General features: G+C 43.3%; 1 protein-coding gene across 3 annotated transcripts in view; it reads right to left on the bottom strand.

Moving 5' to 3' along the window:
• WASF2 (WASP family member 2) overlaps positions 1 to 27740 on the bottom strand; it is a 73203-nt gene that overhangs the window by 4240 nt on the left and 41223 nt on the right. For 2 of the 3 annotated variants that reach the window (XM_047870440.1, XM_047870442.1), the window contains exons 2-8: positions 17587 to 17759; positions 10007 to 10141; positions 9335 to 9488; positions 7055 to 7172; positions 5901 to 6031; positions 3655 to 3810; positions 1287 to 1801 (exon numbers count right to left, since the gene is read on the bottom strand). In XM_047870440.1, the coding sequence (XP_047726396.1) occupies positions 1287 to 1801; positions 3655 to 3810; positions 5901 to 6031; positions 7055 to 7172; positions 9335 to 9488; positions 10007 to 10141; positions 17587 to 17716 (1339 nt within the window). In that variant the 5' untranslated portion in view covers positions 17717 to 17759. Of the gene's footprint in view, positions 1 to 1286; positions 1802 to 3654; positions 3811 to 5900; positions 6032 to 7054; positions 7173 to 9334; positions 9489 to 10006; positions 10142 to 17586; positions 17760 to 18930; positions 19078 to 27740 lie in introns of those variants that run through there. The other variant, XM_047870441.1, reaches the window with a different exon arrangement.

The following is a 27740-nucleotide window of genomic DNA, read 5'->3' as shown; positions in this document are numbered from 1 at the left end:
CCTCTGGAAGAGCAAAGAGAGAAAGGGGGAAGCAAGAAAAGACAATGAGGGTTTATACAATTCTGGCCCTAGTGCTGTAGGCATGTTGGAGAGGAAGGCTGCCATCCTTTCCAGTTTCCATGCTGTCAGGCTGGTGAGGACGGTACTTCTCAAGAGGCTCTGAGTGGGGAGTGCCCACCATACCGCACCAAGTGGGCACTCAGTCTGCTCAGTTCATCGATTATCACGGAGCTCAGCTGCCCCAACTTGTCTTCTCCAGACAACCCTTCAGTTCCAGGAGGCTCACACACAGAAGAAACCACTCTAACCCCTAGGGACTAGACCTGACCTCTGACAGAAAGAGAATAAATCTGACAAGGGTCAGATGATGATGAGGGAGCACAGAAAGGTGGGGAAGGAGACAAAGAGGGAGGGGATAGGAGAAAAAGGGGAGAAGGACAGGGTGAGAAAGGGGGAAAGAGAGAAGGAAAGAAGGATGTGAAAGGCACAAAAGTGGAGGAGAGGGCCATGGTGGAGTCTGGCCAGAGAAGTACCTTCTAGGGAGTAGTGATGCTTGTTTTTTTCCGGGGCACAAAATGAATGCAAACACATGCAAAGCATGTATTTTCAAGGAGTTCAAAGACCCCAAGTTAAGAACACATTACTTATTTTCACAACCCCGATATATCAAGAGTTACATGCTCTTCTAAGTCAGTCTAGGAACCCTAAGAATCCTTTAGTTTTTAATTAAAAAAAAAATTTTTTTTAACGTTTATTTATTTTTGAGACAGAGAGAGAGCATGAACAGGGGAGGGGCAGAGAGAGAGAGGGAGACACAGAATCCGAAACAGGCTCCAGGCTCTGAGCTGTCAGCACAGAGCCCGATGCGGGGCTCGAACTCACGGACCGTGAGATCATGACCTGAGCCGAAGTCGGACGCTTAACCAACTGAGCCACCCAGGCGCCCCTAGTTTTTAATTTTTTAATAGGCTCCACACCCAACGTGGACTCAAACTCAACGACCCTGGGAACAAGAGTCGGATGCTCTACTGACTTGGGTAGAGTACCAGGTGCCCCAAGAGTCCTTTACTTCACACCAAGGCGGAAAGAAATCTAAATCTCTGCTATTTTCAGAGCGAAGCCTTTCTTTAGGCTGATCTAAAGCCTGAGGTCCCTCCCAATCCCTCCCCACCTAATGAAAGCTATTTCCTGGGAAGGGCACAGAACCCCTAGCCCACCCTCCAATCAGTCATCCCGGCTGCAGAAAGACAAGACTTCATGGCCCCGGACCCAGCACTGGGAATTACCTTGACGTATGGCTGAAAGTAAGTCACTGCGGGCATCGCTCACAGGAGGCAAGGAGGACTTAGGCTTGGTGGCATCGGCAAGTGGTGGGGGTGCAACAGGCTGGTCATCCACACCACTGAAAGGGAGAGGAGGGGGCCCCGGAGGAGGGGGAGGAGGGGGAGGAGGAGGTGCGCCTATCACTGGTTGGGACAAGGGAGGTGGTGGCAGAGTCGGGTAGTCAGCTGCGGGCGGTGGGGGAGGAGGCGGAGGGGCAGCAAAACTGGGGTGAGGTGGGAAAGATGGGGGTGAAGGTGGTGGTGGGGTCCCCGGAGACCCAAATCCTCCAGGCGGTGGTGGGGGTGGAACGCCCATCACTGGAGGTGGAGGTGGAGGAGCAGGTGGTGGAGCAAACCCGGGTTTGGAGCCTGGAGGAGAGCCCAGAGGAGGCGCTGGTGGTGGATGGCTTGGGCTGACCACACTGGATCTTTTGGGTCCAGCTAAACCGGACCCTCTTTGGTTGCTGTCTGCGGGGCAGCTAAAAGGACACAGAAAGAGACCCATCATCACTCTCAGCATGTGAACATCCACCTTTAATTAAGCTTATATACGAGCCTAGGTTCATTTCAGTTGACTATTATTTCATTTTAGCTCAAATAGAAAGAAAAACCTGAGAATGGTCAGAACAAACCAACACTGCAATGGGGCAGCCTGGTAATGTAATGAGCTTTCATCAACAGAGGAATATAAGCAGAAATTGAGAATAACTATTTGAAAGAAGTAGACTAGGATTCCTCTACCAGGTAAGGGTTAGCCAAGGTCATCTCTTAGGTCCTCCTCAAACCTTTCAGCTTTCCAAGGGAAGGCACCCTCCTGAACCCTCCTCTAGGAGGAAGAGTCTGTTTAATCCTAGAGCTGGGGACCAAGAAGGCATGCAAAAGAAATCTAAAACAACACCCACTCACTGGGCTCTATTCCTCAGGCTACTGTCATTCACCAGATCTTGCGAGGGCAGGAAACCCAAGCCAAGCTGACCAATCTGAGCAGGGTACAGATTTAGGCAAATGTACCTCCAGCGTTCATGTGGAAAAACCTGACAGGGATGAGGATCTGAGGGTCAGCAGAGATGGGAAATGAATGTGCCACTCATTTAACTCACACTGAATTGAAGCTAAAGTAAAAAAAGTAAAAGATAAGTTGGTGATCTCTATCTGTTCCAGTATAGCTAAACAGTTAAGAATATAGGCTCTGCAGTCAGAATGACCTGCTTTCCAATCATGGCTCTGCTGTGCAACCTTAGGTAAGTTCACTGACCTCTTTGTGCCTTACCATTCACTCATCTGTAAAATGGGTACCTAGCTCAGGATGATTGTTGTGAGGATTAGGCAACATCGAAGGTGTTTGGCATAACGCCTGGCACCTAACAAACACTTAAAAAAATGTTAATCATTTCTATTATCTAGACAGACTTCACTGAAGTTATTTTACTGGTCCTGGCCTGGATTTGGAACACACATTTTGTACTTAAAAAAAAGAAAAGAAAAAAAGTTTATTTATTCTGAGAGAGCGAGCGAGCACACATGAGCAAGAGAGGGAGGGGCAAAGAAAGAGGAGAGAAAGAATCCCAAGCAGACTCTATGCTGTCTGCACAGAGCCCAACGTGGCACTTGATCTCACAAACCGTGAGATTATGACCTAACCCGAAACCAAGAGTCAGATACTTAACTGACTGAGCCACCTAGGCATCCCTCATCGTCTTTTTTTTTTTTTTAAGATTTTATTATTTTTTTTTCTTAAAAAAACTTTTTTTTTAACATTTATTTATTTTTTTTTTTAATTTTTTTTAACTTTTATTTATTTTTGAGACAGAGAGAGACAGAGCATGAACGGGGGAGGGGCAGAGAGAGAGGGAGACACAGAATCGGAAACAGGCTCCAGGCTCTGAGCCATCAGCCCAGAGCCCGACGCGGGGCTCGAACTCACGGACCGTGAGATCGTGACCTGAGCTGAAGTCGGACGCTTAACCGACTGAGCCACCCAGGCGCCCCTATTTTTGAGAGACAGAGAGAGACAGAGCATGAGCACGGGAGGGGAAGAGAGAGGGGAGACACAGACTCTTAGCACAGAGTCTGACGTAGAGCTCAAACTCACAAACCATGAGATCGTGACCTGAGCCGAAGTCAGACGCTTAACTGACAGAGCTACCCGGGTGCCCCAAGATTTTATTTTTTAAAGTAATCTCTATACCCAAGATGGGGCTCGAATTCACAACCCCAAGATCAAGAGTTGCATGCTCTACAGACTGAGCCTATTCAGGCACCCTAAAGAACACATATTTTGTTCTTGAGTATGTAACCACTCAAAGTAGACAGAAGAGATAGCATCATTTACCTGAATTCTACGGGTGGGGGAGGCAAGCTGTCCTCAGAGAAGGAAGGAGAAGGTGGAGAAGTGGAATCTGACTGCGGTGGTGGTGGGTAGCTGCTTCCATCCATATTTTCAACAGAGCCAATACTGCCATTCTGGTACACCAAGGTGGGCGGATACCTGACAACGAACCCAATGCCGAAACAGCCATTTAAAAAGTGTGAGTGATACGCTTATGCTTTTTTAAGCGACTCCACCAAAATGCATTTGATACAAAAGCTATTAGGAAGAAAGAAAGAGTAAAATTCCACATAAAATTCTGAAATTTAATTTTAGGACTAAATTCTGGATTAAAATTTAGGACTAAATTCTATTGTTAAATGTCTCCCAACCCAGATAATCAAAACCATGCCGTTCCTTTCCCAGTGCTGGTTGGCTTTGGCAAACCCAGCAGTTGTTTTAAATTCTCTCCCAAATGTTAAGAGCAGCCTATACCCAAATCCCAAAGTCTGTCTTGTGGCAAAGGGCAAAGCCAAGCCCCAAGGCTAGTGAGCTATAAACACGTGACTGGCACACAGCCTCATTTGGAGGTCAGCAAGCCTCTGGAGTACTCAAAGGCCAAGGAGGCATTTGATTGCAAAACCAAGCTGAGGACAAATGCAAGTTGCTGTGTGGTAGCTAGACTCGGTCTCCCTGCCAGGTCTCTTATCCAACACAACGAGCTGCCAATTTAAGTAAGGTGCTAGGGCCTGCGCCTCATGAAAACCTGTCCCCCAGAGCACTGGGCCTTGGGTGAACAACAAACCTCCAAATGAGCATAAATACACCAACTAGCAGCTAGCAAAATATGGTTGGTTCCGCTCCACCTCCCCCTTTACTCCACCACTGTTGGGTTCTAAAGAACTCATTGCAAACAGACTCCAGGAGAAGAGAGTTGAAGAGAACTAACAAATCAAATGATGCTCTGATGCAGAAAATCCCCAAAGCCCAGACCCCTGTAGGCTTGGCACATCTCTTTATAGGTTCCCCAACAAGCATATCCAGGTAGGCCAGCCATGTGGCCTGATCCCAAACTTCTTAGACAAGAGGAAAATGGGAGGCAAAGTCCTTGTTTTCACCAGCCCCATTCCACACCCACAAAAACAACAAAAAACAAACACGTAATCGTTGGCATTCTGAACGTGCAAGATTCTGGCCTTAGAGTCCCAGAACCTGAGACAAGGCCTGACTGAACAAGATGGGACCACGGAACAAAATGGCCCCTTTTACTTGGAGTTGAAGGTAAGAAAGGTGCCCTCAGGGCTGATCTCCCTGTAGAAAGGTTCATTTTTTCCCTCACCACCTTCATCACTCTTTAAAACAAATCTCTTAATCCAGGAAGAACAAGTGTCAGAAGTGTCAAGATTTTCAAAAGTCAAGATTTTCATGGTAGAGTTATTCCTAAAAGCAAGAACAACTCAACTCTTTCCTTTTATCATTCCTAGACACCCGGCATGGGCTGGCATCGTTCTCCGACAGCCAGGATGCAATGTATTTAGAGGAAAAACCAGGGCAACATTCATGCCAAGCAGTCGTGGTAACTTGGCTTTGAATGTCACACAGGTCGGACATCAGGATAAGCATCAAACCAAGCTCTAAAACCATTTTTTTCCTTTTAAACCTCCAGTGTGATTTGGTATTGGGAAATGGGTCAGACTGACATCTACTATTTCCCCATGGAGATATATAGCCTCAATACTGGCCAAGCGACCTTTCCCACACTGTCTCTGAGGTCTGCTTTCAGTCCCTTGGCCAGCCTCTCTCCCGAGACTGACAAAGGCTGACTGAAAAGTTGCTTTGGTGATGTGCACAAATCCTCTGCCTGGCCCTCTCCGCTCCTGTGAAATGCCCAGCCCTTAGGCACGACCTTCAAATCAAAGCTGTGGAGGCAAAGGGCTCCCAAGACCACTTTTCTTCTCTTTCCAGTCTTTTCTTTGAGGCCCACAGACATACTAGTGTCTGGCAGAGCAAGGGCACTAGAAGCCATGGGCTTTCTTTTCCAGACTACTACAGTCACTTCATTTAAACTGCTGCGTCTCTTGTTTATTTAGCAAATTTTAATCACCAGATGGATGCGCTTTAAGGTAGCTGATTAACAGTGGTATTGATCTATGCCACACGGCCAGACTTCAGAGGGGTGTGAAAGGTGTCACACCAGAGCTGTTAGGCTGTTGCCCCCAGGTCCCAGGCCCTTCAAAGAATGCTACCAATAGTACGAAAGCATCACATACCCAGAAGGCCCCAGCTTTTCTTTGGATTCCACAAATTCTTGTCCCATCTTCATTTTCTCCCACTCTTCCTTACGTGTCTTGATTTTACGTGGATTTACATTCCCTCGATTTGGATTATCTTTCTTTTCTTTCTATAAGGATAAGAAACAGAAAAGCCTTTGTAAAACATTTTCCAAAGTTCATTAAAATTCCACCAGGTTTCATGGATGCAAAGAGATGATTTGCCTGGACAACACACGGTAACTAGAGAATTTATAGAATTACTCGTTTGGGAATGACCTAGAGTCATCTAGTCCAAACCACCTCCCAAAGTCAAACACATTCACTCAATCCCACACTCAGACACCTCTACAGATAGGAAACTCACTACCTCTTTGGGTAGCTCATTGATGTTTCTGAGCAGCTCTAATTGTTAGGAGGTTAGTAAAAAAGCTATTTGTTACTCGCTCTGCCACAAAGGTCAGTCAACAGAGATGAGGAGTAATAACAGCCGTAAATATCTGGGACAGATATAAGGAAATAGTTAACAAAACAAAATAAAACAACCAAGGCAGAATTCCTCAGCCCGTGCAGCTGCACTAGCCCCTGGCACTCTCTTGGGCCTCCCGGCAGACATGCTAATGGGATTGTGAGGTTGCCACCGGTAGGTCATATGCTTACACGCATCACTGGAGGTCTAGGGGAAGGGAGCACCTCCCAAAACTAAGTCTATGCCTTCACCCCGCCCTACCGAACCAGTAGTGAAGGTGTTAAACTGTTCCTGTTTGTAAATCAAACACTGTAGGGCCCTGTGCTGATCTCTGAGAAATGAGCTGCAAAACTGGCGGGGAAGGGACTAGCCTAGCTTGAGTGTCCAGCAGAGTCAGGTGCAAATTGCAAGAGAAATAAATGGTGAATAGAAAAGTCAATTTCTAAAACTCAGCCTGAATATACTCAATTGTTAATAGCGCTAGGGGGAACAAACACATTTTTGGTGTGATTTATACTTTCATCTTGGTTGTGCTTGGAGTGGACACATTTTTTAAAGAGTTTCACCTGGCATCCAAGCAAGCAGCCACTTGGAATGATTACTTCATATAAGACTGGCTTCCTTTTTATCCCCCCTCCACAATCGTGCCTACTGATGTGTAGAACAGAGGCCCCTTTCCCCTCACCCTATGCTTTCTCTTCTCTTTCATGATATCCTTGGTGTCCTGCAGCATCTTCTCCTTCCAAAGATCAAAGAAGTACGAAGGGTCTGTGTAGAATTTGAGTGCCTCTTTCCCATCGTCCCTGGGATAGAAATGAAGACAAGTAGCTGTCAGTAGACAGATGAGCTCCCAACCAAATCCAATATTCCAAATACCTACCAGTTAGCAGTTTTTACACTGAGGAATCAAGAAGTCATTCAAATCGACTGCATATTTCCTCTTCCACACCAGCATTCCAATGCCCCCTGAATGGCGCCTCTTTATTTATCTGGCTTTTTAAGAAACTTAGCCTTACTTTCAATTCCTGATAGAGGAATTTGCATGGTCAGGGCAAGAATGGGCTAGAGCAGCAGGGATCCTGATTATTTCTAATGATCTGCATGGCTACAGACATCCCCCTGAGGACATCCTGATATCCTGGCACACCAGAGGGGATTTCTGCCATTGGTTCCCCTCCCCCCACCAATTCCCCAGCACTCTCTAGGAAGCATTAGTGGCTTCCCACCCACATGAAACCTATGCACATATGTGCAGGTTCACATGTGTACATTATGTATACATATATATATACATGAAAGCATTTATGTGTGCAGCTGTTATTCCTCTGTAAAAACAGGTAACCACAGCAATCCACCTTCTTGCTCCCTTCTAGAATAGCTCAGCACCCCCCACCCAACCCCCCAACCACAAGGGGGCCCCAGTGAAAACACATGGCCAGCTGTTTTATAGGATTGAATTACCGTCTTTTAGTGGCTGTGACAGAAGCAGAGAGAGAGCTACTGAGTGTCCACGTAAGGGTTACCTGCCAGACTTGATGTTCCTGGTTGGAATCCTGCACTTTGGCATGACTAAGTCTCTCTCACTTTCTAAAAAGTTATGTGCTAGGTAGGGGTGGACATTTATTTTAGCACTATTCTGAACTAAAAAGAATTAGAAAGGCAATTCCATTCCCTGGCCTCCAATCCTGTCACAACACACAGAAAGCATTTCCAAACCAAACACTAATGATTTTTATATTAAATCTTATTCTGAGTTAGCTACACCATTGCTCATTTCTGTTAGGCCAAATCTAGATAATCGAGAGGAGAATGATAACTAAGAAAATACCATTAACTGGAAAATAAACTTGTCTTAATATCATTTGTTTACCCTATCCTATCACACAAGCCCTTTGTCGTATGTCATACTCCCTTCAATATCAGCTGTACACTCACTCCCTTCTTGCCCTGAAACCCCTCTGCCCAAATCCAACTTGATAAATGATGGAGGCTACAGAGTCAAATCTCTGCCCTGCTCTGCCAGCTAGCCCCTTTGAAAGCCAAGGTGCAAAGATAATTTTACGCAGTAATAATGCAGGATAGATGCTATGTACTTTTATCCTGTGTGAATACCATAGCTACCATGCTCCTATTCCAGGCTCCCTGGATCAGGTGGGTGTCCTTGAGTTTCACACACACATTCTACTTTGCAGTATACCCATGTCTCACAGAAGACATCTGCCTCCAGCTATCTGTAATTACTTTTTACCTGTTCCAAAGATATTTATGGATACAAGCAAGATAAATATTCGCTTTCTGCCCTGCTCAGTGGTTTTTTGCAGGATGATCACACTACAGACCACTGGAGGGGGGAAGGGCTTTAAGCTGTCTATAAGGCTACCTTCTTTCTCAAGTTTAGCTGCAGCAGCATAGGTCTTTGCAGAGGGGAGTGTCGAAAGGATGTTCTAAACAAAGTAAAGACACTCATTTGGAAGGATGCCAATTATTCCTTAAGCTCTGAAGGACCCTCAGGGCCCAGAGCAGCCAGTCCACAAAGCTAGCCCCACTAACACACCCAAACATCTGGTAATCTAGTGGTTTCTGAGTAAGTGGGAGCCTTGCTAGAATGCTGCCCCTGGGACGCATGCTCTAGGACTGCCTTGTAACAAAGTCCTTTTGGTTCTATAATAACTAAATTCCTTGGACAGAATCCAAGGTGGACCTGGCTTACACCAAATTAAACTCTGCAGCATGCAATGTTATGGCAAACTTTCAATACATATTATATTTACTATGAATTTCAGAAACCAAACAATAATAAGTGACAAGTGTTTATATGGTAAATATTAGCTTCTGCTGCCACAAACAACTCTGGGGTAGGTAGTAAGCTTTTTGATACAATCCTCTGATGTAAACATCTTTAAATAAAAAAACACTCTAGTGCTGTTAACCACAGGTTGAAAAAGGGAGGAACTAGCCAGGTTACCTGTAAGGGGTAAGATTGTTGAGAGGTGGAGGAGTATCACAGGTGTTATATGTTTCTAAGACAGGTACTGGGAGAGAGTTTCTGTCGAAAAGCTTCTGGTCTTGAATGGTAGAGCTTCTGAAGGCCTTTCGGGTGTTGATTCCTTGCAGTGACACTGAGAGAAGATGGAAGGCGTTAGAAAATGGACGACAGGCTATTTGAGCAAACACTGAGTCACACCAGTCTGAGAGGCCTCAGCTGCTGCGTTTCTTGGCTGCGGCTGTCTGCAGCCAGGTTTTTTTTCCTCCCCCTCTGGGGAAGCCCCACAAGGCTGTCAGCAGCCCAGCCATTTCACGACTGAACAAAATGAGGCAACACAAAGGTTTACTATGTGGCCAGATCTAGCAGGCCTCTCCTTGGGAGGAATGAATCTTCCAAGTACTTTTATGGTAACAAAATACGACTGGGGGAGGGGGCATTTGAGCAAGAATTGGGGGAATGGGAGAGAGGGAGTGTGTGGGGGTGTGGCAGAGCTAAAAAGGTTTCTTTACACCACCCAGGCTTGTGTCATTTCAAAGCTGAACTCCATAGGTCTCTGTGATTTTTCCCTTTACTTTTTTATAAATCAGGAAAAAAAAAAACTCTAAGAAACTGCTCAGCAAAGCCTGCAAATGCTGAGCTCAGCTTCCTTACCTTCTTCTTCCTTGGGATCCAGCTGAGTGACTTTAACTTGTAGGCGGTCGACCCTCTCAGCAAGGGAGCTTACCCGAGAGGCAAAAGTATTTGCCTGAGTAAAGAGCTCTCCAACAATGTCCTCTGCATATTTACCTGAAAGAGCAAAGAAACCAAGTCACTAGTGCATAAAAATGACATAAATGGTTAGAAAAACTGGCTACTATAGATTTTACTCCCCACCTCCCCAACACACGCACACACCCCCTAAGATGGTTTGGGTTACATGCAGATGCTTGCTCTTCATAGATAGATAGAGAGATGCCCTCCATAGTTTGAGCAGTCTGCTTATGTTCTCTAATAGTCTTCTTGGCAAACTCTGAACAGTCACGAACTCAATGCAGGATGAATAATACCAAAAGGTGCAATACAAAAAATTAATCCTGGAAGAGCAGACAATATGTAGACATATGCCTGCAGCCCTTACCCCCTTGCTGCTTGGTAAAAGCACCTTGTAAAATGGTTCTGGGAAACAGACTGGGAGTTACAAGGACCTTGTAGGTGTCTACCATTAACATGAAAAATAAGAAATTACATCCTCAATGGAGCCTCCAAAGTACATTCAACAACCATGATGAGTTGTGGTATCTTCGAGGGGCCTTGAACTTATCAACAATTCACAGCACAGACTTATAACTTCTTCTAAGGGGTGAGAAGGTTATCTTATGTTTTATAACATACAACTTTGGAAGTCTTTGCTTTAGGTTATAATCCTTCAAATTTACATCTCAAGGAAGAAGTAAAAAGCTGAAACTTTCAAGCCCTCCCTGAAAACCAACATACCAGTGGTCTCTTTCTGCAATATCTTATTTTTTTAGAAAAAGAAAAGAGTTCGTACTTTCAACCCTGGAATGCAAGGAGAATTTGCAGCCAAAGAAACCGAACAGCAATTTGACACTACCTCCATATTGTCATTCCAAGCCACAAAGCACATTCTTGCTAGGAATGAAAAGTGGTACATATGAATAAATATATCATCTGAGTTTCTTAACTTGCAAGGTGAAGGTAGGCAGAAGTCACTGTGCCCAACCAAAAAAACTATTGAGAACTATTTTAAGTAGGCTCTGATTCTTAGCTTTGAAACTACATGTATGCTTAGTCCACACTTGAGGGGAAAAATATTAGTCAAAAGGCCAAAACTGCACCTTCAGGGTGAACTAACTACAGCTCACCTTCCCAGTGTAACCTGGAGAGTAAGGATAAGACCAATCAACAGCATATTTTGAATTGCTGGTAAATTTAGTCGATAAGGAGTTTCTAATCAAGGAAGGGACAAGTCTTTGCATACTGAACGATTTTGTGATTTAAACAACCATGGGAAGCTCCTGGGCTCAAAGAACACAAATTGGCAGACGATCCTATCTGATCCCTGTCCATAATACAGCTAAGTCCTATAAAGACCATACTGCATCATGCTCAACCAGGTAATGGAAAACTGATTGGAAAGCTAAAGCAGAGAAACATGAAGCATTATGTGTGGAAAATAGACCAGGCTCAAAAATATCTGTTAACCAGGGCACCTGGCTGGCTTAGTTGGTAGAGTATGCGACTCTTGATCTCGGGGTCATGAGTTCAAGACCATCTTGGGCATGGAGATTAGTTCAAACAAATCAAAACCTCAATCAATCAATCAATCAATCAGTCAACCAATGAGCTATTCTGGAGGAAAAGAAAACCCCAAATCAACCCACCCTTAGGTCACCAAGAGAGTACCCAGGATTTTCTGTTCCTCAGTGAAGGGAGTAGTGGTAACGTGAGTAGTGGCTGAATGTGGCACAGTGATTTTCAAGATAAAATCTTACCCCCAACATATAAACATGCTAACGTTGAGAATGCTGTTTGAAGAGGGAGTGAGGTGGTGTGAAGGTTTCCCCACTGTCACATCATCCCCTCAGGCCCTGGGCCTACTCACAACTACAAGATGATGTATGGAAAAAGCAGCAGACTTCAATCAGAAAAGTCTGGATTTAAGTCTCAGTTCTTTCTATTTATACCTGTGTACTCTTCAGCAAGTCACAATGTCTCAGCCTCAGTTTCCTCATCTGTAAAATGGGGATAACTGTATCAACTTTACTAAACTGTCATAGGATTAAACAAGCTAAAAATGTAAGTTGTTACAACGAAATTCTCCCTTATACTGCTCAACCACATCAGATGACTTTCAAGAGTGTATCTAAATATCCTATTTTACACTTACAAGGAATTTAAGATATAATTCCAGTCAGTAACATGATAGCCCCTATTCTTCAAGTACTAAAAACTACTCCAATCTCTGAAAACAGAAGTGTGATACTTATATAGGAGAAAACCAAAGTGCCTTGTTCAGAGTTAAATTTCATTCAGATTACCAAGATACACCCACTATCACATCAGGACGTTCATAATAGTTATCGAACACATTTTGCAAAAGAATCCAGAAGCAGTCTTTAATTTTTTTTTTTCCTTAGCAGAACTCTTCAAATGAAAGCCTATGTGGAAATGAACAAGTAAAACTGATTTTTAAAACTGTGAAGCTGCTCTTGTTGAAGTCTGAGTGGGAGTCTTGGAGCCCCCAGGGGCATGGCCCCAGTATGCTCAGAAAACCCAGTATCATAGCATGATTTCTTAATGACCCAAGTGGGGGTTCCATTCTACCAGGTGGTCAGGATACTAATTCAAAAGTGCAGGCTGGCTGGGCTGTGTCTATATCTCCTAAGATATGGCAACATAGTATGTGAAATGCCAATCTCCCTGCACTGAGGGAAAATAAAAATTCTGGATATGCTATCATGCAGCAATCCAAGGCTGTGGAATTTTTAATTTTGTGCCTTATCCACACCATAATCACACTTTGCCTACTAGGCCAAGAACTTCTGGCTACAGCACACGAGGACAAGGTCATGACTATGAAGTACATATGAACTCATTCCTGTGCCGCTCTCTGCTAGATGAAATACTAGTCATCTTTGGAGGCCTGGTGTGAATCTACCCTCTTCTAAGAAGCATTCCCTAACTCTCCCTATGCCCCCACACCATGCACTGAATCCCCATACAGAGTACTACTTCCTTCCCTGTGTTCTCTGTGCACTGACAGCATGGAATGGTGGAGAGAACACAGGCATACATCATTCAACAAACATTTACTGAGCTTCTACTGGGTGCCAGATTCTACACAAGATAAAACATTGGGGTTCAAGGATAAACAAGACATGATTTCTGCCTTCAGAGAACTTTTAATTTAGTATAAGAGATACAGAAAAGTTTCAACACAATGTGGCAAGTAATGATACAGCTCAGAGGAGCACTTAGTCCAACCTAGAAGAGATCCTTGAGCTAGGCCTTGCAAGAGCAGCTGCAAGGATGGTGAGGGTACTCCAGGCAGGAAACAGCAAGGGCATCGCATGCAAGTATGAGAGTATGGTCTCTCTCACAAATACTATAAGTGATAAATCATTCTTCCTTCCTTTTCCCCCCTCTTTTCCTTCTTTCTCATTAAAAAAAAAATCTTGTAAAAAGATTATAAAATGGGAGGGGTGCCTGGGTGGCTCAGTCGGTTGGGCATGCGTCCGACTTCAGTTCAGATCATGATCTCATGGTTTGTGAGTTCAAGCCCTGCGTCCTGCTCTGTGCTGACAGCTCAGAGCCTGGAGTCTGCTTCCGATTTTGTGTCTCCCTTTTTCTCTCTGCTCCTCCCCTTCTCATGCTCTCTCTTTCCTTCAAAAATAAATATTAAAAATTTTTTTAATAAAATAAAAAATAGGGGCACCTGGGTGGCGCAGTCGGTTAAGCGTCCGACTTCAGCCAGGTCACGATCTCGCGGTCCGTGAGTTCGAGCCCCGCGTCAGGCTCTGGGCTGATGGCTCAGAGCCTGGAGCCTGTTTCCGATTCTGTGTCTCCCTCTCTCTCTGCCCCTCCCCCGTTCATGCTCTGTCTCTCTCTGTCCCAAAAATAAATACATGTTGAAAAAAAAAAATAAATAAAAAATAAAAAAAATAAAAAATAAAAAAAAATAAAAAATAAAAGGATTATAAAATGGGAGAAGATGGATGGCAGAAAATGAGATTTGAAAGGAAGGCGGGTCTTGAAAAGTCTTGAATGCCAGGCCAAGAAACTTAAACAATTCCACAGTGAGGAACAGGGGAGATTTCTAACATTTGCACTCTTATGTACGTACGTACATATGTATGTATACATTTATTTTTTGTTCATTCATTCATTCGAGTAGGGGAGCAGGGAAGGGGATAGGGAGAGGGAGAGAGAGAATCTTAAGCAGATTCCTCAGGGCTCGATCTCAACAGCTCAGGGTTCATTATCATAATCTGTGGGATCATGACGTAGGCCGAAACCCAAGAGTTGGACGTTTAATCGACTGAGCCACCCAGGCAACTCTTGTACTCTTATTTTAAAAACACTTTTGGGGCACCTGGGTGGCTCAGATGGTTAAGCATCTGACTCTTGATTTCGTCTCAGGTCGTGATCTCATGGTCATGAGATGGAGCTCTGTGTTAGGCTTCGTGATGAGTGTGGAGCCTGTTTGGGATTCTCTTTCTCTGCTCTCTCTCAAAATAAACAGACATTAAAAAAACAAAAAACAAAAAACTTTTAAATTGCAAAAGTTAACACAGACTTAACTTTTAAAAAGTCAAATAATTTAGAATTATAAAAGTAAAAAGTGAAATTTGCATTTTGAGCAGACCACTCTGGCAGGGATACAAGTTTTAAGATTTGTAAGATCTTTAGGTTTATATATTTAAGAGGACTGATAGAGAAAGGGAGGCCAGAGGGAGGCTAAGGCAAGAGTTAATTTTATTATTTTTTATTATGTTTGCTTATTTGTGAGAGAGAGAGAGACAAAGCACAAGTAGAAGAAGAGCAGAGAGAGAGACACACACAAAATTCCAAGGAGGATCCAGGCTCTGAGCTGTCAGTGCAGAGCAGGTTGCAGGGCTCGAACCCATGAGCCGTGAGATCATGACCTGAGCCAAAGTCGGATGGCCAACCGACTAAGTAACCCAGGTGCCTCTATTTCTTTTTTTAACTTTATTTATTTAGAGACAGAAAGGGAGAAAGGGAGAGAGAGAGCGAGCGAGGGAGAGAGAGCGCACGCACGCACGCAGGGGTGGGGCAGAGAGAGAGAGAGGGAGACAGAATCCCAAGCAGGCTCCGCACTGTCCGCACAGAGCCTATTGTGGGCTTGAACTTACAAACTGTGAGATCATGACCTGGGCCGAAGTCAGACACTTAACCCACTGAGCCACCCAGGCACCCCAAGGGAACAGTTTAGGTGAGAGTTAACGAAGGTCTAAACCAGGGTGGTGTTGGCAGAGACAGAGCAGAGAAATTCTTTGGAAATCTTACTTTACCTCTTACTGGCTGTTGTCTCTCTAGGCAAGTTACTTTTCTGAGCTTTCATTTCTTCACCTGAAAAATGGGAATACCACCACCTACCTTCACAGGATCACTGAATAGATTAAATGAGATCATCTATGTCAAGATCCTATTAAAACCTGGCATAAAGTGGGCAATCAACAAATGTGAGTTCCCCTCTCATCGCCCTCTCCCCTTAAAAATTATTTATTTCTGTCTCCTCTGGTAGATTGTAAGCTCCTATAAAGCAGAGACCTTTTTTCTTTAATTTATTTTTTACATTTATTTTTGAGAGACAGAGAGATACAGAGCATGAGCAGGGGAGGGGCAGAGAGAGAAGGAGACACAGAATCCAAAGCAGGCTCCAGGCTCCGAGCTGTCAGCACAGAGCCCGATGTGGGGCTTGAACCCATGAACCGTGAGATCATGACCTGAGCCGAAGTCAGACGCTCAACTGACTGAGCCACCCAGGCGCCCCTGGCAGAGACCATTTCTTATTATCACTCTATTCCCTCAGCATCTGGCACATAAAATATGTTCAATACGTGTTTATTGGATAAAAAAAAAAAAAGGGGTCAGTTAGCTCTACAATGTGAGGAAATCTTGTTTCTGTAGGTACAAACCAATCCTGGCCCTCAGATCAGCTTCCTCAAGATGGGAGTGGTCTGATCACAAGTGAGAGAGTGAGCAATGACATCCATCAACACTACCCTGGAAAAACACCTGAGAGAGAGCATAACTCCTGCTGAGTGAGAGTAAGAAGCATCATTAGCTAGATGTCCTTTGTCCTATGGAGAAGGAACCGGTGTGTGATTGACTTGCACCCATTTGGCCTTCTCAGGGTGACAGAAGCAGAAATGATGCTTTTAAGAAGCACTGAGGCTCTCTACAGCCTTCATGTGCTTCCTTGTCAGCTGCACTGCTACTGCACCGCTGTCAATGTTCCTTTGTGTAAGACGGGCACTGGCAGGGTTTCGTTTCTTCGTGACGCCCCATCCAGGTTTCCCTAAGCCCTAGATCAACAGAGATGGCCTCTGGAGCTAGGAAAAGGCTTAGGAATCTCAGACCCCATACATCATATGGTCGCAGAACTCTGTCTCCTCAGGCCCCTGTTTTAAAGGCAGGGCCTGTTACTATCTGGGGGAATGCAGGCTTTCCTGATACCCCACTGCCTTCACTAAGGGTAGTAGTGATTCAATAGAAGGGGTGAATGTCTGAAAGAATTCATACCAAGATGCCTTTGCTAAGGAAGATCACTAAAATGGCAATTTGACGAAGGTTCTTATGGGAGCTGGAGTGGCACTAAGACAAATGCAGAGCCTATCCAAGCGTCTGCCCTTCCCCTACCTCAGCTTCAAACAAAGTCAGCTTGATTCACAATGAAATCCATGTACTCCACCCTAGGCAGTCTCATTCATTCTTGCCAATTAAAACAACAACAACAACAACAACAACAACAACAACAACAAAAATATCATTGAGCTGGCTTTCCCTCAACTCCAAAACAGACTGGGCTAACAACCGTCTTCTTACTAGAGAAGAATGGCTCCAGCTACACTTTGTGTCATTGTGTGTTCATGCAGCTTGCAGAATTCCCAATACCCTAGAGACTGCAAAAGTAATTTGCACCCCGAACTTGGACCTGGGGGCTTGCAGCACAATTAAATGTGTACCGGGGTACACAAGTCAGCTAGAATCTGAGTGCATGTTTGCTTTACTCCTCTTTGGGAAGAAAAGTTGGGGGAGGGGGTGTAGGGTAGAGAAAGACTATTGGCACATTTGAGGCTTCAACAAAGTCAGCTACATTGAACAGCTCGTGCAATTATGGGCACATTCCCCAACCCAAGATACTGCTCTGTGAACCTCCCACTTTACACACAGAGAATTCTGCTCTGTCATTCCATCTGCAGTTTCTGCTGCAGCCCTTCCTGCCACCCTTCCCACAGATTTCTTTTGAAGCAGGTGGAGGGGGAGGTGGAGGGAACCTAGAGGGTGGTGGTAGATGAAGAAAAGGTTGAGGGGAAGAATTCTGTACCAAAAATGAACCTCTCTTTGGGGAGAGGGGGAGGGATACATTTTCGCATTACCTAGGGAAGGCAGATGGGGGAGAAATAGGAGCACGGGAGGAGAAGGAAACTAAATAAAGAGCACCAACGACCCCTGAGGGCAAAGCACAGGCTCTCTGCGGCACTCACTCAGGCTGCCCAGCTGTCGGATGACATTTGCCAGGGTGATGTTGGTCACGCATTCCAGCTCGCTTCTAACGCTAGGCAACGTCTGACGGCACAGGTGCCTTGGCTCGATGTTCCTCGTTACTAACGGCATGGTGGACCTGCTTCAGGCAATGTTCTGAATGATGAAAAACAACCTAAAAAAGAAATAACAGGAAAGTATTACTCAACCACAAATTCCAGGCACACTAGGGCTGTGTGAGTCTTTTCTTTTGTCTTGTTCTGATCTAAAACAGCTTTAAAAAAATCTCTCCCCCATCATTTCTTCTTTTTTAAGCTCCCCCCGCCCCAATCTTTAAGGTTTGCTATTAGAAGGCTTGCCGGATCAGTTTAGAAATTCTGAACTAGTGACTGCTGGCTGAGTTACACAGGCAGCATAAAAACCTAAAAACCTTAAAATAACAACAACGCTCCAACCAACAAGAGTCTCCAGAGGCAAGGAGGCATGGTCAGAAAACAGTCCATTCAGCAGGCTCTGGATAGTACGGACAGATCCTATCCTTGGTGTATCCATAATCAGGACAGATCAGATTCCAGATGATCAATTATAAGGATCAAAAAAGAGCTGCTGTCATCTGATCATCTCCACCACGGAAATTAAGTTGCCAATAGCAATTCCATTGATCTACATCAGGACATAACTTCTCCAGTTCTTCCCTGATGGATGACTGTTAATGTACAACTAAACGCTAGCTGCCAGTGTCTATTAACACTACTAAAGTTTAGTCTGTAAATTGACAGAATTAAAGAATATCAAGGAAAATTTTACACGTTCAATATGTCAAACATGATGCTAAAGCAAACTGTGCTATAAGATTCCCTAGTCCTTTCTCATCTACCCAAGAGCTCCCTTTCTCTCTCCTATTCGTATCCGGATCAACACACCTGGGCCAAAAGGCTCTTGAGCCGGCAGGAAGTGTCTGGAGCAGATCCGGAAACCTTCCAGTTACCGTTTCTTATCCTGTCAGCTGAGCCCCTTTCCCTAGGAAATCCCCACCACTTCAGGTTCATGCTGAGCTATTGTTTTAGAATTAGATTACCAAATTCCTAGCTTTACAAGGATAGGAGGAGGTTTTAGTCTCAACAAAATGGGTATGACTACAGCCAAGGCATACCAGGCTGTTCCTGTTTCTGTATCTCGTGAAACTAAAGAAATTTAAAACAGCCTAATGGTTTTCATGCTAGGGAAAATGCAAATTCACTTCAAATGAAAAGGTAAAGCATAAAGGTAACATACCCAAGTCCCCAGTATTCCCAATTCTTCATTTAATTAAAAAGAAAAAAAAAAGGCAAAACAGGTTTACTTACATCAAATCTTAAAACACCAGCTCATCACCAAAAAAAGTTGATTGTGAATACAAAAAGCTAAGTATCACAAATCTTAAAAGTGAACCAACATATTGTCTGACCAAAAGAAAAAGGAAAAAAAAAAGCCCTTCAGGCTCAAAGGGGGAGTAGAACCCTTTGGAACAGACTGCTCCTTGTTATGGACATTCTGATCTACTAAGAGTAAAAATAAAACAGGAAGCCAGCAGCTTGGGGAACAAGATTTCCTGTCACCAACAGCAACAGCCCAAGAACCAAGAGAATCAGCTGTTTGCTCATAACTCTGAACCTCCCTTTAATAGTCACAGTGTGGCAGCTGTGCCTATCTTTGGGGTGCAGAGGTGTTTCCTGAATATTTGTCTACTGTCTAAGGAAATAATTTTCATTCCGTTCCTCTGCTAAATTCCCCTTTGACTCAACAGGTTTTCTAAGCCAAACTCTGGACTCTCCCTTCCAGTTGAACTCCTCTTCTCTACATGGTGTAGAGGTACTAAGATGCAATCATTACTAACTCACTGGTGAAAGAGTTTAGAACAAGAAAAGAGGCAGGAGGTTGCAAATGAAAGAACCTCACAGGGCTCTGTACACCATCCTCTGGATGCTCTTATACTCTCAAATTTCAAGCTTTCTGGAAGCATCAAATTCGATGGTACAGCCAGAGATGATTGAAAACAGCCACTGTGGCTCCCTCTATTAGCAATCATTTCAGTACTTGTTCCAGCTTCTCAGAGGAGCTAAAGGAGCCAGATCCCCTTGAAATTGTACATCAAATGTGGCCACTGACAAGGCATTCCAGATGTTCTCTCTGGACACCTAATGGAAACTGGATTCCAGATGGCTAGGTACATGTAGAACTGGGGGCCAGGAGGAGGTTCTTGTAACACCTTGGTACTTTAGAATTTATACTTTCCCAAGGGCCTTGAGTAAGCAGAACACAATTGGAGTCAACTCTCTGTCATATGGTGGGGGGGGGGGGGGGGGGGGGAGGGGGGGATGGGATACAAGTTTCCAATAGCAAGATGGCTTCTTATCACTAAAAAAACCAGTTCCCACAACCAGCTAGAGAGTGTAGAGGCCACTTTTAGGCAAACAGGCTTGAGCAATGGAATGCAGAAACAGGGCCACAGTGACCACCTGGTTGAATACAGACGGACCCATCAGGTAACCCCCTCAAAATATCCGTAGGCCCTAAATGACCAATGGGCTACTTGCAACTAGGCACAGCTACCAAAAATGGGAGAATTCCATATGTCCCCATACCTCCTTCACCTTCCCTCTTTAAAAACAGCCTCTATACCTCTATACCTCATTACAGACAGCCTTCCCCTGGCTGTCCTCCCCACTGTTCCCCTATGGTGTATTCAATAAACTTCTATCTCCTTTGTTCTGCCTTGGGTGAATTCTTGTCACTGCCTGCACCATCAGCTTCCACCCGATCAGTGATCATTTGGGGCCCTCATCTGATTGGGAGAGACACCCCATTTACACACCACAGACAGTACTCAAGAAATGACAATATGTCAATATCTATCAAGACAAAACAAACAGAAAAGTAAATCTGCTACTAAAAAAAACCACTTAATATGTTTCAGAACCACCAATGAGAAACAAGATTCCCTGTTATATGGAATTACCTGAATCACTGTTCATTTTCCTTTTGGATAATCAAAGTTAATTATATTCTGGGGCACCTGGGTGGCTCAGTCAGTTCGATGTCTGACTTCAGCTCATGATCTCATGGCTCGTGAGTTCGAGCCCTGAGTCGGGCTCTGTGCTGACAGCTTAGAGCCTGGATGGAGCCTGCTTCCAATTCTGTGTCTCCCTCTCTCTATGCCCCTCCCCTGCTCGTGGACTGTCTCCTTCTCTCTCTCTCTCAAAAATAAACAAGAACCTTAAAAAAATTTTTTTAAGTTAGTTATATTCACCATAAGAAGTATGGAATTATGCATGATCTGAAACACAACAGTAACTTCGTTAGGAAAAAAAAAAAAAAAAAAAGCCTACATTCCAGTGAAGATAAACTTAGAAATGGGCAAAGACTCTCAAGGCTCTTGACTCAACTCAGCTTCAAGTTGTGCCATTCAAACATACTAGGGTTAGTACCGTGACTCTGATAACCTTACTAGCTATGTGATCTTGGGCAATTTTCCTGGAGACATTAAGTAATGTAACATACATAAAATGTCTACTACAAGGCTAAATAAAAAGGTAGTTATTTTGTAGTCCATGGACCCTAGGAAAATCTTACTGTAAAATCAACTTTATGCATTGATAAATATTTTTAAACACCTTCAACTATAGACATATTATGTGGTAGAACGCAAAGATGAACGTAAAGATGAAACAAATGTAAAGATGAAACCCTGGACTTAAATGAAATTTACTGAGGTTTTTTTCCTCCAGAGGTTGCTCCCAGCCAGGCTTCTGGACCTCCTGAAGAACACACATTCTCTCTCTCTCCACTCTTTCACACTGAGTTCCTCATCTGATCCACAGAACAAAGAAAATGATTAGAGTGACTATTTTCTCAATTCTCCTCAAGACCGTACATAACTACTAGCACCATTCCAGATGCATTGGAGAAAAAGTTAATACATTATATACAATGGATGCCTAATGGCATTAGGGTTTAATTCTCTCATGGAAATCCAGTTGAGAAAGGCTCCTCTATCATCAGTAGTCATTTAGTGGAAAATCTGTGGAGTACTGGGTGTTGAGAAACCACCGTATTAAGAAAGTAACATGGCCAAATTTGCATTTTAGACAAGTCATTCTAACAGAAGCAAAGAAGTTATATTTGGGCAGGAGAAGGCTGGAGATAAATAGATCAGTTTGACTCTTCACAGGTTAAGACAATGACAATAGAAATGGAGAGGCCCACTACAGCTAGCAAATATGAATGAGGACAGGTTGTAGGGGTAAGGCTAACTCTTCAGTCCTATTTGCTACTCTCAATAGGTTTGTACAGTTATACTCACAAAGTGATAAGACGTATGTCTCTTTTTAAAAGTATCATGCAAAGGGGTAGTAAATGCTAGTGTCAGTGACAGAAAAAAAGAGAAAGTGAAGAAAACCAAGAAAGTAGTGGTTCTTAGATGCCAAAAGAAGTTTTGGAGCCATGAAAGAGTGAATGACCTGTCTTCACAGAATCAATAAAGTTCTGGGGCACCTGGGTGGCTGAGTGGGCTAAGTGTCTTACACTTTTTTTTTTTTTTAAACGTTTTATTATTTTTTTGAGAGACACAACAGAGTGCGAACAGGGAGGGGCAGAGAGAGAGACACACACAGAATCAGAAGCAGGCTCCAGGTTCTGAGCTGTCAGCACAGAGCCCGACGTGAGGCTCGAACTCACAAACTGCGAGATCATGACCTAAGCTAAAGTCCAACACTTAACCGACTCAGCCACCCAGGCCCCCCAAGCGTCTGACACTTGATTTCAGTTCAGGTCATGATCTCAGGGTCCTGAGATCGAGCCCTGTGTTGGGCTCTGCGCTGAGTATGGAGCCTGCCTAAGACTCTCCCTCTGTCCCTTTCCATTGCTCACACACATTCCCCCTCTCTCAAAAACAACAACAGCAAAACAAACAAAAAAATAAAGTTCTTTTTCAGTTATATTTTACTTTGATTAGGGAATTATATGCTATAATGATATTTGCTAATATGGGGTTTGAGAAGGTCTTACACCTTGGGAGATGTTACACAGGAGAGGATTGACCACTGCGGAGATAAAAGTTATAGAGAAACAGGCTTCAGTTTAGTTAGCTCCTTTTAATTAGAGCAGTCCTATATTAGAATGGGTTCTCTTCAGAGGTTATGAGTTCCCAGTACAGTCCTGTGGATGACCAGCTATCAGGAATGTTGCAGGAGACATTCCCAGACTGTAGGATGTTGATGTTGAGAGGTCAGATTGGATGATTTCTACAATGTCTTCTAAATCAAAGATGATAGATATAATTCTCACTCTGGGCTTCAGTTTCCTCATCTGCAAAATAAAGAGACTAAGCTAGATGATTTTTAAGAAGTTCTAAAATTTCTAGATTTGCTTCTAAGTTGCTATAACCTCCTTACTTGGCCAACATGGACTTGCATTCTGAACACAAGGCCTGAAGCAGGTCTAAGAACTGTAGAGAGGGATGGGTCATGGCTATGAATCAAACCCTCCTCCACATCTAGATTCATCTAGTTACCAGGACCTGCAGGATATAGAATGGTCCAAAGGACGTTTCAGACAGAGCCCCAAGGTTAAGTTATTTACATCCTGGGCGGCTCCCAGGCTGATCTGGGAGTTGGCTATCCAAGTAAGTCCAAAGGAAAAACTGGCTTTGGAACAGTTCCAGACATGCAGCCAGACTCAGTAGCAACCCTATCTTTACTCCTGGCTATTTTCAGCTTAAGGGACTTGAGAATGAGTCTGAGAACAAGTAAAAGACTTTAGGCATCCCTCCCTAGCCATGACCTGGCAGTATATGGACCAGTCTAGACTGTCAGTACCATGGCAGAATTCATGCTTTGAAATGGAGGCTGGATGAGGTATTCTCTAAGGTCCCTTCAAACAGTAAGATTCTACAGGCCTATATATTAGAAGTTATCACAAAATACTTATATATAACATGTGGTCAGTATAAAGTCAAAAGGAGACTTTGACATCTACCCTACACTCTCACAACTCTGATTCCAACACCCTGAAGCAGAATTAGGGTGAGGTGAAAAAGACAGAGGGTGGAAGAAGGTCATAAAGGAAGGCTACATGTGAGGGAGGACACATTCATCTTTACCCCACTCTGAATTCCTGTTATTACCAGGACAGAAGACAAATTACTGCTCATTCTGGTAGTAATATTTATTACTAGCTATTTATTATAAATAAATATACAATGCTTCATTTAGAGCCAAGGTCACTGACAACACCTGCAGATTTCTATGGTTCCATCCCAAAACAAGTATATCTGAGCTATAGCAATAACCATAACAACAGAAATGCTTCTCAAGGCAGTTCCTCTTTGAAACACACCCCCAAAATGCTGATCAGCAGTAGCAGGGGATGAGAACATGTGGGGATGTTATATGTGTGACAATTAGGACTTCTGCTTTCACTTCAGCATTTCCCACTGTTCTACAGTTAACAGCAATTTGGATGGGGGTCTATGAGAAGAGCTTTACTTTGTAGACCAGTTTCCTCTTTCAAGAGACAAATTTCTTGCATTCCACAGGGGTTCAAAATCCCAATTAAAAAGTCAAATAATCATTTGATTTCAAAATGATAGACAATACACAGACTTACTGTAATCTAAATCTGTCTACAAAAATGTTTAAAGAAGTATGAATTTACTGTTGCATACAGCAGTCCTCACAACTATGCAACAACCACAAGGAAGAATGCCTCATTATAGACTTAAGCATCCACCCACTTCCTGTTGAAATACTGGGTGAGGCTGAACCTACAAATATAACTAGACTCTTTCTAAACACAAAGAATTACTGACAAATCAGTTTAGGTCACTAACGTCCAAGAGAGATAGCAAGACAGAAATGAAACTCGTTTGGTTGACAGAGAAAGTATCTGACTGGGAGAACCAAAAAAGTTATCTGTGATCCAAAACCAGAAGTTTCCAATTTCCCAAAGTAATGACAAAGGTGATGAACCTACATTCAATAAACCTAAGGCTCCTTCTTGTCCTGATTTGGTTTTGGGCAAGTGGTCCAGGAAACAGGACTTCTAAACTCCAGTATTTTACTCCTTGAGCACACTATTGATCTATCAAGGACCATTCACACCTGGTAATTCCATAAATTTCTATTACACTTTGGGGGCAATACCACCTTTTGTTCTTACCTTTATTACTCTTCAGGCTCTAATCATAGCTTTGCTCTTAAAGCTAAAACTGGGGGATCACCTTCACCTCTAAAATTGTTTTTTTCTAGTATAAACTATTCCACAGACAACTGCTTCTTTATTGGTGGAAATTAGGCTCTTTTAGTGTTGTCCATCTGGTTGTCCAAAAGAAAATACATTTAAACAGTAGACCTGGAACTTAGATTCTAGTTCTTAAATTTTGTTAATGTTTTATTTATTTTTGAGAGACATAGAGTGAGAAAGAGTGCAAGCAGGGAAGGGAAGATAACAGAAGATCTGAAGTGGACTATGTGCTGAGAGCAGCAAGCCCGATGTGGGGCTTGAGTTCATGAACTGTAAGATCATGACCTGAGCGGATGTCAGATGCTCAACCAACTGAGCCACCCAGGCGCCCCTGGATTCTAGTTCTTAATCTAATGATGACTGGCAAATGGGGGGAGAATTTCAATTCACCCTTCTAGTTCAGCTTTGGGCTGCCCTAAAAAAAAAAAAAACCTCAAAAGATGCTAATATAAAACTGAGATTTTGTTTGCAAACTATTCTATCTCCAAAGAAAAGATTTATTCACATAAAATATTTCTTGTATCTCCACCCTGGCCCAAGTTCCCTGTTATGTATCCACTTATAATATACAAGGTCTACAATGTTATCACTGATGACTTTCAGCTACAAACACAAAATTCATTTCACATTCCCAATCTAATGCCAATTTCTAGCAATACCCAATTCATCAAAATGGAATGGTTTGAAATACGCCAAACTATCCATCCAAGTGGGCTTACTTCTACTGACTGAATACATATAAATTATGAATGATTTTACTTAGAAATGGAGAAATCTTACCCCTGGTATTTGTCGGTACTCAAGTACCAGATTCCTTTCAGCTGTAGTCATTAATTCAGCACTGAATTCATACAGGAGTCTAGCATGAAAAACAACTAAGCTCCTCTGAAAAACAAACACCAACATACAAACCAAAACAAAACAAAGCATCAAACCTCAACAAATCAGTTCACAAGATTACTAGAAATATGCCACTAACTCACACAAGCCCCAACAAAGTATTCTTCACTTGTAAGAGCTTCCTTTTTTTATTTTTCACCAATGACAAAGTGATCTCCAGTTACTGGTGCCTAAAAACCTGAGATAAGAGGGTAGATACAAAATGCATTCCTCTCCAAATACCCAGGCTTGAGTACCTGTGAGTAAGCCAAACCTGGGCATGTGCTACATATGGGAACACACAGTTGGTTTTTATGGAAGAATGTCTAAATCCCACTTTACTATCTTACTCAAAGATAAAGTGGATAGGACTAAGTGCAACCTTTCTTTCTTGGTTCCTCCAAGTAGCAGTGAGTATTGCACTAGGTTAAGCTCCCTATAGACAGGTCACTGGCACAACCACTGGTGATTAGATACAGAGGTGGGTTTGAAAAAGAGGGAGAAAGGAGATATTCAGAGCCGAACCACACATCAGGCACTGAGTCTCATTTCATCCTGCCAGCTGTCTAACCATTCATTTTAATCCCTATGATGCCTCACTTCGTATTTCAAGCTTCTCTCTGGGATGGAAAGGCCAAAAAAGAAACTGACTTTACACAACTGAGAAAGGCCAGGGGGAAAAAGGTTGCAGAGCAACAACAAAAAAGGAGATTCAGCAAAATGTTTTGCTGACAGCTCAGGGCAACGTACAAACACACCGTGTGGTCATGGAGCAGGCAGAAGCAGCAGTCCTGGATGTGACTGTTAATATACCAACTTAAGTAAGGAGGGAGACCTAGCAATGACAACCGCATCTGAACACCAGGAAGTGGAATTATGGAGCAAACTGCAACTCCATATCAACTGTTCTATTCTGCCAGCTGTAACAAGAATTCATTCCTGAAAAAGTGTCACACACTCATCTGTCACTAATAGCCAAGCCGCCAGCAACTAAGAGTCAGCAGCAAAGGGCAGCTGTACATCTACTTCCTCTCCCAAGGTCTATTCACCACTCAAAATATGGGATTTATAAGGAAAAGTCCTTGAACAGAGGGAAAGTAAGTACCCATTCTTTTTTTTCTACCCTCAGTTTACTAAGCAGTTACCAAAGCCGTCAAAACCTAATAAGCAGTGGTGTAGAGTAGCAAGAGCATGGACAGTAAGAGGCAGAGGTGTGGGTTTCAGTTCCCAACTGCCAAATTTTAGCTTTGGGACCTTGGCAAGCAGTATAATCTCTCAGTCTGTTTCCTAATCTGTTAAATTAGTATAATGATTCCTAGTTTGTAAGGTTGTTATGACAAAAAATAAAATAATGCATGTGTAAAATGCTTAACACAGTGCCTGGCACAAAACAATTATAGTAATAGTCCTAGTGATGGGTACCTGGCTGACTCGACGAGTAGAGCATGTGACTCTTGATCTCCAGTCAATGATAACGTTGGACACAGAGCTTACTTTAAAAAAAAGAGTGATTTCTGTTGTAGTCATAGTAGTAGTAGTGGAAGTACGAGTTCCACACATATCTAGCATTTAACTATGTGCCGGGCACTGTTCTAAATGGTTTTTTTTTAAGATGTAGTGACTTTAAACTTTTTTTTAAAGTTTATTTTTATTTATTTTGAGAGAGAGATAAAGCACGAGTTGGGGAGAGGCAGAGAGAGGAAAAAGAGAGAGAGAGAGAGAGAGAGAGAGAGAGAATCTGAAACAGGCTCCACATTTTCAGCACAGATGTGGGGCTTGAACTCACAAACCGTGAAATCATGACCTGACCTGAAATTGAATGCTCAACCAACTGAGTACCCCTGTTCTAAATGTTTCATGGGGCACCTGGGTGGCTCAGTCACTTGAGTGTCTGACTTCAGCTCGGGTCATGCTTTCACGGTTCGTGGGTTTGAGCCCCACACTGAACTTTGCACTGAGAGCACAGAGCCTGCTTTGGACATTCTGTCCCCCTCTC

This window comes from Prionailurus viverrinus, chromosome C1 (genome assembly GCF_022837055.1).
Source record: "Prionailurus viverrinus isolate Anna chromosome C1, UM_Priviv_1.0, whole genome shotgun sequence".
Classification (NCBI taxonomy): domain Eukaryota; kingdom Metazoa; phylum Chordata; class Mammalia; order Carnivora; family Felidae; genus Prionailurus; species Prionailurus viverrinus.
The sequence above is the reverse complement of the archived record's forward strand: the minus strand, read 5'-3'. Positions and strand labels throughout refer to the sequence as shown.